Genomic DNA, 11,577 nt, shown 5'->3' with positions numbered 1-11,577 from the left:
TGCATTAAAGTATATGTTCATATTTTACTCTTAATAGGAAAAGAACAAAATGTACTACTCGCTCTGTTTATAGAAAGAGGAAGTTCACCCTATGACATTTATACGAACTTACACACACACACACATATATGCAAAATTAGAGGAAACTGCTATGCTTGTTTCACCCTGCTATAAATAATAAACGACTACTGCAGCTCGGTGTGAGTCCTCTCTGAGCCCTCACCCGTGCAGCACGTTAACCATCTCCAAGTGTCTCAGTGTTGTTTATTCACCTGACTGTTTGATAACTGTAAATCTCTGACAACAGTTTATTTATACCATCTTCACGTGAACACATTCAAGAACATCACAGATGAAGAAACATTAAAAACTTCCACACTACATGAAGCAAGAAAAATAGTTTATTCCTTTATGTAGAAAAAACAGAAACATCAAACATCTCCAAGACTCTCTTTGAAAGAACTAAAAACCTTTGTTCTCATGGTCCAATCATGAGTGAACTCCCCGATGAAGCCTTGTGTGCTAAAACATGTCAGAGTTTTAAAGGTTAAACATGAGTTTCCAAAACGTTTTGCTGGAGAACAATGAACTATTTGACTGAGTTTCAATCATTTACAGACGAGCAAAACCAGGACAGAGAAAAAAGGACAAAACTGACTCAGTAAAACAGAAAAGAAGATCCCATGTAGATCTGTATTATGTAGAAGTTCAGCCCAGCAACCAGTTCAGTTCAAAAAAGGTTAAATGATTCTATCTGAACTCTGTGGAGCCTGATCTCAAGCTTTTTGAGTCTGACACAGAAACCAGAGGATCTTTCTGTGTCTTCAGATTCACTGTGATCCAGTGATGGGAGTGATTTCAGCCCTGAGTGATCGCGCTGATGTTTGCACAGAGCAGACAATGAGGTGAATGTTTGGGCACATTGGTAACAGTGAAACAGTTTATTAGTAACGTGGGATCGTTTGTGTGCAGAGTATGACCTGAGATTCCTGAAGCTCTTGTCACACTGGTCACAGCTGTAGTTTCCTTCCATGTGTGCACGTTCATGAATGTTACGATGACCTGACTGTGAGAAGCTTCTCTCACAGTAGCTGCACTTGTAGAGTCTCTTTCTGGTGTGGATCTGTTGGTGTCGTCTCAGGTCATGTGGAGATTTAAAAGTCTTCTCACACAGGTCACATCGATAAGGTCTCTCCTCAGTGTGGGTAAACATGTGTTGTTGTAACTGTGCGTCTGTTGTAAAGTATTTGCCACACTGTTCACAGCAGTACACATCATGTCTGGTGTGAATGCGTAGGTGTGTATTTCGGCTCTCTCTCTGGCTGAAAGTTTTTCCACAGATGTCACAGCTGTATGCCTTAATTCCAGAGTGGGTAACTAGATGCCTCTGTAAGTGGCTACTGTGAGTAAAAGCTCTGCCACACTGATCACAGCTGTACACTTTAACTCCACTGTGGATGAGTTGGTGTTTTTTTAGGGAATCCTTCAAGGAAAAAGAATTTCCACACAAGTCACAGCTGAACGGTCTCTCTCCAGTGTGGATGACCTGATGCTGTTTTAGTTTAGCCCTCACAGTAAAACCCTTCCCACACTCGTCACAGGTGTGTTTTTTCTCTCCCTTTCTTCTGTGAGGTTTGTCGGCCTCCTGAGAGCGCTGATTTCTGGCTCCATGTTGGTCCTGCAGTGACAGAGATACAAACAGAGGCAGTGAGTGAAATGCAGTCGTGGAACAAACTCAACCTTCAAACTCCATTAACACTAGTTTTAAACCTGAAGGTGGAGCGTGGCACCAAACACCTTAAAGGTCTCTTATCCCCACCTGCTGGTAGTTCTAACACATTACATCCAACCTGCTGTTAAAGATAATTCATGACTGTTCAAACACTAAAATCATGCCCATCCCTCCTGATTGTACACACACACACACACACACACACACACACACACACTATTTTCTCTAATTTTTTAAGGCAACTTATTCCACTTAAAAGTTGCTCTAAATGTAACAGTTTTACAAAACGTTACTTTTAACTCGAGCATTTACTAAATTGCAGCTTGTTGAAAACTGTGTAATATGATGATGTATTTCATCTGGATACTGCAGCTGAGCAGAATAAATGTGGTGTGTTTAACAGAATTGCTTTCTTTAGAACTACAAGTAAGCCATAGAATATTTTAGCCTGTACAGGAAGCCAAGAAAGGTTATTATGCATTTGATCAATATTAGTATAGTATGAACATCTTCACACTAATCTGGACGCCTTATTCTGGACTAACTGAAGTCTGTTAAGATCTGTCTTATTAGCTGCTGACCAAATGATTGAACAATACTCCAGATGAGACATTACTAGTGCATTAATGACATCTTTCATAATGAAGAAGTGATACACAAAGAGCATTTCATAGCCATAGCTATGCCTTGTCGGCAGAGTTATGTGACATTAGTGATGTTTGTACTTTCAGCGTTAACTTGGTTTTAAAGCCTTTAAAATATACGCCGTTCAATAGTCGACCTTAATCTGACAGAGAATGTGATGATTTTGTGGATAATTAAAGTCAGTCATATATCCACAAACACAACAAGCTGAAAGTCAGTGATGCTGCTCGGTTTGCAGTCCTGAACATCACGGCACAAGCAGGATCCACTGCACTGTTAATGTTAGCTGTGTTATATTGCTGCCTCTGTTCGGTGGTGTCGAGCCAAACGCACTTTAACGTGTGTTTGAACGAGCTGACGGTTCACTCGTTAAGCTGAAAGAAAGATGCTTTAATCACAGCAGTCACACATGTGTCCACTGCACCATCTGGAACTCTTCTTGTTTACACTCGTAATAACACAAACACTAAATCCTGCTTCTCTGGTGCTGTTGTGTAGCAGTGTGTACACCTGAGACTGTCACCTGTCTGTCTGTCCTGCACTCTCTCTCTGTTTCTTTCTCTCTGATTGTGGAATAAAAGTATGAACATGTGTTTATAAGTTACACTTGTGTTTGAATCCTGCAGCTTATCACACATTTGATTTCCATGTGTGACGACTGCAAGTGTCCAGAGTGAGGACAGACTGAGGGAGCCACTGCTGCACATCATCTGTGAGGCTTTGCAGCCCTGATGATCCACCAGGACAAACTCAGCAGTGTGTGAGGAAGAGGAGGAGGAAGAGCCAGCAGCACAGAAATGAAGCCCAACAATCATGTTTCACAGTCCTGTGGTCTCAGCCTCAGATACTCATCAAATCACACAGAGCTCATGTAGAAACAAATGAACTAAATATGTTCTCCTTCATTTCTGTCAAACAAAGCTGTATGAAACGTTTCCAGCTGGTAGTATCATGGTTGCTAGGCAACCTGGGCAGCGCGACGGAGGCTAGACGTCCCATTTCATGAGCCTACGAGCCTCGCACTTCGGCCTTAGCGGTCTTTGAGTACGCGGCCCTTGAGGACTTTAAAGCTGCAGAACCTGAATCGGGATACAGCCATGATGATCTCCAGCCTCGTGCTCGCCAACATTCTCACCTGAGTTAAGAAGACGATCACTGAAATGGTCTCAGCAGGTCCTTTGATGACAGCAATGAAATGCAGTGGTAAGGCTTTTTGGGGATTAAGTTCGTTTTCATGGCAAAGAAGGACGATGCAGTTCATCTGATCACTCCTCATAACATTCTGGAGTGCAGGCAAAATGCTATTATAAAAACTTAAGCAGCAACTTCTCCAGGTTCCAATATTTATGCAATTCTCAAACCTTTTGGCCACGACTGTATAACCTCTTCTGAAGTTTAGTGGATATTATACATGGTTATGCTCAGGATGTGTCGGCCAGTTTCCACTGGAAACGCCTTTTGGTTAAACTGTCAGCGAGGAATTTGCATTTGCACTGTTACATTTTTATATAACTTTAATGCACATAAACAACAGCTGCTTGTTTCAGTGAAAATACATTGATGGGTTTTTAATAAAGTTGTGCAGCTGTAAAGTATTTTGTCTGGTGTCAATTCTATCGTCAGCTACATCGTTATGGCAAATGTTCAGATGTATATGGTGATAAATATCTTTGGTCATATGGTCCTGCTCTGTCTGTCACCTTCTGTGTTGAGCTCATTGTTTCCTCTGTAGTGGCTGAGCTGAGTCCAAGTAGCTGAAAATGTTCCTCTGCTGCTCCGTCAGACTCTCCTCCTCCTGCTGATCAGCTGGGACACAAAACAGATCTTTGTTAGGCTCCACACTGCACTGAAGAGTCAAAGTGTCTCATATGTTCATCTGACAAGTAAAAGAACACATTTTTGTTTCCCGAGGTGGGCAACTTGTTGGAAACAAACACAAAAGCTTTGAGCACTGATACCTGCCATTGCTGCCATTGAAAGATGCAACGCCAGCAATGTGGATTGTCAAGACTCAAACCAATCATCAAGCAAAGACAACAGGGATCATTTGTTTCTGTTTATTTAGCATTCACAGCATTTGTAGTTGCCTTCTGTGCAGGGGAAGTCCACGCACACTGTGTGGTACCGCCATCCGCAGAAGGTGCATTCAACCTCTGTAAGAGAAACGAGGTTGTCTGAGACTGAAATGATATTAACTAAAGAAGTGGTGATTTGTAAAACTTCACATTTTGATCCGGGACGTACTCTGCATGAAAACAAGCGCTCACTCTTCCTGCTCAACAAATGACAAGGGCGGAGCCTTATACCACGTGATACAGAAGCTGTGCCGTGTGATGCTAAAATTAGCAGGGAAACAACAACGGAGAGCACGTCAGGGATGACGAGAAAGTGACAGGAGAAAATCCGTCCCGGTCAACCACCCAAACATCAATAACGGGAACCTTATACAGCGCTTCCCTATACACGTCGAACTCCCGCAGGCACAAAGACATTACGGAGGCTATCACTTATCACCTGACCAAAGATATGGCTCCATCAACACTGTGCAAAACGAGGGATTTAGGAAAACGATCAACACCCTAGACAAACGCTACACAGTGCCGTCCCGCAACTATTTTTCTATTGTTGCACTACCTGCTCTGTACACGCAGCGTCGAGCAACGGTGGAGACGGAATTTCAAGCAGGACAACATTTTGCTGCAACAACAAAACGTGAGACATTTGTTGTTTTATGTTTATTTATTGTTATGAGAGAATCATGATCTCAATTCTAAGCCAAAAAATCGTGATTCTCATTTTATACAAAATCGTGCAGCCCTAACATTAACACAAAACTATTGTTTCACCAGAGAAACACACATGAAGAGAGAGAGAGAGACAATAACAGCTACCAAACAGTCGTCATAATTCCTCACACAATGAGAAAAGGACAAATCAACAAGTAACAATGACTAATTAATATTAAAATCTGTAACATAATGTATTGTTTGGAGTTTAGTCTGATTGGTTCAGGATGACCTGCCATTATCCAATCACACGTCTGATTACCTGCATCTTTTCTCTTTTTTCTAACCTGAGCACCTGATGGCTTTGAACTTTTGTTGTCCATCTTCCATTGGTTTGAATTTTGCGCTCCAGTACAAACACAAATCCCCCAACCCGAGGATCAGCACAATTAACCTAACAGACCTACACCTTAGTTCACAGATTCACTTTGTCTAAGGTTGATTTCTGGGATTTCACACAACCCAGGATTCAGATCGTGAATCCATGATGGGCTTGGATTTACATCATTATAAATGAAATGTGCTCTACTTGGAAGCAGCCGGCCCCGCCCCTTTTGACGGGTTGTGTGAGACTTTAAATCATCAAACTGTAAATTATAAATTTAAATTGTTATTGATCCTTTACCCCGAGTCCTAAAGTGTAGATTTATTTTCTTACTCTTCTTATATTTATTGTTTGTTTACTTGCACCGCTGTAACTGCAGCCTCGTCGTCTCGTCTCTCTATATGCTGGACTGTCTGTAGCGGAGATGACAATAAAGTTTACTTTGACTTCAGCAGCGCGCAGGCGCACCGAGGGCTCTCGCGCTCACTTTATAGAATTTAGAAAAAACATGGGTGCAGATTATAAGTCTGTATCATAATATCTGTTTGTTGTTTTTATTTTGTTTTGCGAGTTGGTTATTAGATGCCGCTCCAGCCAGCCAGAGACTCCCCGCTGCCCCGCCCTCTGCTCCCTGTGCCGCCAGCAGCAGGCGCACCTCGCAAACGGAGGGCGCCCTTACTCCCAGCAAATGGCTGATAGAAAACCGATCGGTGCCTACGAATTTCCCAATATGCGCTGGCATGACGTCGGGGAAGCATGGGTACGACCGATTATTTTATTTTTTTCTTGCCCGTGATGCCCCCCCCACCACGATGCATTCTATTGGTTTGCACACTTACACACACCCAGCTGTGGTTTCCTGTTTTGCTGGACTCTGGAGAGCCCCGCCTTTAACGCTCTTCTCTCACAGAGAGCAACAGAAAACTTGGAAAAACTCCAGATTGACTGAACTCAGTTCAAAGTTACCTTGACACCTTTAGATGTGAGACGTAGTGATGGTCCGCTTGAAGCTGACGCTCCGGTGCGTGTGTCAGAAAGATCAACGCGCTGCTTCAGAAGCACCGTGTCGAGGCTTGATTCGTTTGGCCAGAGTCACGTGATCAGTGACGTCTGAAGCTTCGTTTAGAACGTACCTTTTTTTAAATCGAACTTTATTGAAACGCAATGAGTATACAACATACAAACAGATGAAGTTTACAAAAGAACAGAACATGAACATACAGAACCAGGAGTAAAAAATGATGATATGAGTAGGCGAAAAAAATCAACATATAAATATTGTTCTGAGAGGCTTTTTGTTGGTTGAGTCTGAAATTGATTGTATGTACAATTCATATCCTTATAAAAAGGCAGAAATATGGTGTTTTATTAATAAACTTACATTTATGGATATAAAATAGCTAAAAGTATTAACAAATATTTTATAAAAAAAACATTTATCATTCTTCCTGGGGAACTTAAAGAAACAGAATAAAACATTTTCCCATCGTAAAGAAAACTCCCTTAAAATATGGACAATAACAAAACTGCTAAATTCTTCCAGAATCTCTGTGTAGAGGAACCAAAAGAGATGTGCCACAGTTTCTGGATGATCCCCACAGAAAGTTCAATTAGTATTTATGTCTCTTTTAAATGTTACCATATAGTGACTGGCTGGGTCACATTTATGAAGAATTTTATATGAGATTTCCTTCACCTTGTTCACAATTAGATATTTATGGGATCATCCAGACTGTCTTCCAGGTGATATCTGGAACATGTCGGTTCCAGTAAGATATTCTATATATGGGAGAGACATGATATCTTCTTGGAATAAACTACGTATTCTCTTATTGCTGTTACCAAGTTCCTGTGAAAAGCAGATTTTTCCCACTGCTGACTCAGCTGGATCAGGGAGAGTGACTGAGGCAGATATTGAGCTGTCAGTGTTTTTATATAACATTAAAGTCCCTGAGGGTATGGCACCAAGCACCATTGAGAATTCCCCAACACTGTTTGACAAGTTTGACGAGCATCTTGACTTTTGGTCTTTGGATATTAACAGTCCTGGGTATGTGACTTCTTGTTTAACAGAAATGTTACAGAGAGCATTTGCAGTGCAGCCTTTAATTGGTAGTAATTCACATTTTTTTAGATTTCGACATAAAGCAGATGCCTCAGAGAAATCACTAATAACACTAAGGGCTGGACGGATTTGATTTGCATTCTTCAAGAAGAGTGTGGTGTCATCAGCTAGCTGGCTGATGATGAGCTCCTTATCAGCTGTGCTGATTCCTTGTATAACAGGTCAAATCTCGGGGTGGAGTCTTAATCGTTTTAATTGAGCTATTGCCATTCGTGTACAAGGTTTTGATAGCTTTACAGAAAAATGCCAAATTTTTCCAAAGAGTGGAAAATAAATTGATGTTCAATTGTATCAAAAGCCTTTTAAAAATCCAGGAAGAGAATGAAGCTATAGTCAGATACCAAATCAGAGTAATCAAGTAGATCTAAAACCAGTCTCATGTTCTTAGAAAGGTGTCTGTTTCTCATAAAGCCTGATTGTGTCTCATCGATAATTGTGTCCAAGAACTCTTTCATTCTGTTAGCAAGTACTAAAGCCATAATCTCATAGTCATCATTGAGCAGACAGATGGGTCTCCAATTGTCAATAAGAAGTAAGTCTTTGTTTGGCTTTGGAATAAGTGTTATGAGACCCTGAGTAAGAGTAGGAGGGAGGATGTTATTCTCTACACTTCCTATGAAAAGCTGCAGTAAGAACGGAGCCAGGAGATTAGAAAATGATTCATAAAACTCTGCAGTTAAACCATCTGTGCCGGGAGATTTGTTGGCCTTAAGTGCAGAAATAGGATTACAAACGTCCTCCACAGTCAGAGGGCTGTCACAGTGACTTCTATCTTCCACAACAATAGTTTTTAGGTTTTTAATATTATTGAGAAACAGCGTTGAGACATATATATATATATATATATTCTACTTTTCTAAATGATTGACTATTTCAATGGAGAACCTAAATGACACGGACCCGTGTTTGTTATTACATATCTCTATTTTGAATGTGACAAGTCTATCATTGCCTGTTATTCATAGGTATTCACAGAGTTTTTGGCCTTTTTTCCTCTATAACAGTTAATTGACTCTTTACAGTGGCCTGCTATGGTTAATAATAACATGTTCAGTCATGAGTGAAATCAAAGCTTTTCTTCACTTTAGCATTTAACATTCCCAACAATATAATGTGATACCTTAATTAAAACACAGCTAATAAAACACAATTTTCTTAATGCAACCATCAGTGACTCAACATTAGCAACCAAAGGGTTCAGTCTGCAGCTCACACTCATGTGAAGCTACAGCCTCCCCCTTTAGTCTCTGTCATCCTTCTGCTCCTGCACAAACAAAGCAAGACAAAACCTCCACCCTTCTTCTACAGGCTGGGTGAATTGTTGTGGACATTCACTAATCCTAAAGTCGGCACCGTTTTTGTCTCAGTATCAAGTCAGTTAAACTTTTAGTCGTCAGTCCGTCACAGTCCAGTCACATGCATACATCCACACACATTCATACCAGATATTGCTGATAATGGAGTCTCACGCGCAACCTATTCGAGCCTCCATCACCAGCAAGATGACGTCATCATTTTAAAGGAAAACAGCTCCTTGTTTTTGGACTGGATTGACTCGCTGCAATCCTTTTAGGCTCAGGACTTCTCATGTGATCAATGTCACATATAAGTGAATTTCTCCCAAGCCCATTATAATCATGGAGAAAAACACTTTGCCACTGTTTCCAGTAAGAATATTTTATAGCGCTTTAAAGTTCAATCTCTCAGGTCTGGATTAAAGAGCTGATTTGTTAAATCGGGAACTCACAAAATACCAAAATATCACCAGCGGTGGATCACACCTCTCAGATGTTCTTATCTCAGTGCACTGTAACAAAAGCACAAACAAACGCAACCAATAAAATACTAATAAAGTAACAAATACTGGGGCCCATTGCAAACATGTCCAAGCATAAAACCATCTTTCTCTCTCTTAGAGAAAGAAAACAATCCAAACCTCACTGATAAAATCAACCTAGTGTCAAGCAAAACCCAAAAATCAACCAAAACTTCACCAGAAAGTTTTCCTCCCTCCCGGGACAATATTGTGCAGGAATACAGGCACCGTAACTCCTTTTGCACTGACAAAAACATGTTGGATTTACTTGATTCAATAGTGGACACTGGTTGCACACAAAGGTTTTGCTTTGGCAGAAACTTAAACAACTGAGTTAAATCAACACAACCTTTTCATATTCAGTAAAGCTGCATGTTGTGTTCATAAAACACGATTGAAACATGTTCAGATGGAGTAAGTTGAGCTCCTGGAACATTTTAATCCTTCAATTGAAATTGAATGGGTCTACAACAACTACCATCCTCCTATCTCTATCCTGGTTGCAGCAGGGCTGGGAAATAACCCTGAAGTGATAGGTTACCAGGCAGGGTACACCCTGGACAGCTCACCAGTCTATCAGATAGAAACACACAGCCGTTTACATTCATGGATAATTTAGCCCAGGACCTTCTTACTGTGGAGCAACAGCACTAACCAGCATGCCAACAATGGAGGAAATACAGGAAAGCTATGATTTCCTGTATTTGAGGCAGAATTATTTTGTTCTTGCCCTTGACAGGTTAATCCACAATAAATAGCAACAGCATGCATGTGGTGTGTGTGTCGTTGTCTGCCTCTTATAACTCCAGTGATTTTCCTGTAGTTTGAAATCTTATGCGGTGTTGACACAATAATTTGTTGTAAACCAGGAAATTCCCAACTGTGGTAGAAAGCACAGCTTAGCCTTAGCAAATGTTCAAAGAAAAGTCGTCACTTCCTGATTTCTGCTTCACTGATAAATATTGTCACACTGGGGTTTTTGCAAATGATATCAGTGAGCACTGTGTGGCAGCTGGAGTCAGACAACTGAAGCTCCCACAATCAAGACCACAAACAGCTTTCAAAGGAGATTTGAAGCTTTTCTGGCAGCAAGCTTCATGATTTATGGGACTGGAACTGGAACAGAAACTACCTGATCACCAATGGTGAGCTGGCATGGAATTATTTTTATGACATTTTATCAAAGTTATAAATAAGCATGCCCATTAACACATAGTGAGTGAGCATGTTGTCTTCCCACGCAGTGAACAGCGGATGCTAATGTTTTTGTCACTTTTTACAGAGTCAAACTCAAAGTAAGGTCAGTGCTTCCACGCTTTAAACGCTGCACGCTCACACTCTCTCCACACTCGATAGATTATCCATTGTTCATCTGCACACAGCTGCGGTTTTAGTAACGCAGTAACGCAGCGTGCTTACGGCAAAGTAACAGTAATCTAATTACCTTTTTTGCAATAGTAATCCCTCACTTTACTCGTTTCTTGAAAAAAGTAATCGGATTACTGCCCATCTCTGGTTGGAGCTGTGCACTTGTGGGTTCCACCTTGTGTACACGTTTATCTTTGCTGTGTGTACTTGTACCTCTGAGTGGAAGCTGAACTCTTGAGTTCGAGTATCGAAGCATCAGCTGTGACGTTAAAGTCCAAACAGCTCGTTCATTTGACGTGCAAATGAACGAAGGTAACGCCGTTTTCATGTGGATGTGTCACTGAGACACTTTCCACATCCACAGCTCACAAAATGGGAAAACTATAGAAGTATAACAATGAAGAAGTTACTATGTTACGGGTCCCAAGGATGAAGACCTCGATGACAAATATGTTACCTGTAAAAGCAGGTGAAGAGCAGAGTAAGGAAGACACGATGCGTCTCTGCTTTCCTCCAGAACGTGTCTGAGTCTGATTTATTTCACACAAATAAATGCTATAAAACACTAAACATGAGCTTTCAACATACTGTTCAGCTGGTTCCTCATTCACATCAATTACATTTACTTATTTCACAACATCAGTGAAATATACTCTTTTTAACTGGTTCAGTTTCTCAAGTTCACACTTCTTTCCATAACAGCTACATCCTTTTATCATATCAATAAACACATCACATTGTCTTCTGCAGTGTCTTACTGGCTAAACAGTTCTATTCAAT

General features: G+C 40.8%; 1 protein-coding gene across 1 annotated transcript; it reads right to left on the bottom strand.

Moving 5' to 3' along the window:
- Positions 1-383: 383 nt before the first annotated feature.
- LOC147336964 (uncharacterized) lies at positions 384-11,310 on the bottom strand. Its single transcript, XM_086287226.1, has 3 exons — positions 11,255-11,310; positions 4,078-4,183; positions 384-1,678 (listed from the first exon to the last, which is right to left on the bottom strand). Exons 2-3 carry the CDS (start codon positions 4,093-4,095, stop codon positions 731-733), a joined length of 966 nt encoding a protein of 321 aa, XP_086143352.1. The 5' UTR covers positions 4,096-4,183; positions 11,255-11,310; the 3' UTR covers positions 384-730.
- Between the last annotated feature and the right edge of the window lie 267 nt (positions 11,311-11,577).

Source organism: Aulonocara sp. 'chitande type north' Nkhata Bay, linkage group LG3, assembly GCF_057382095.1.
Source record: "Aulonocara sp. 'chitande type north' Nkhata Bay isolate Kocher_YH1m ecotype deep benthic linkage group LG3, A_spYH_male_GT1.1, whole genome shotgun sequence".
Lineage (NCBI taxonomy): Eukaryota > Metazoa > Chordata > Actinopteri > Cichliformes > Cichlidae > Aulonocara > Aulonocara sp. 'chitande type north' Nkhata Bay.
This window is presented reverse-complemented; position numbering and strand designations above follow the sequence as displayed.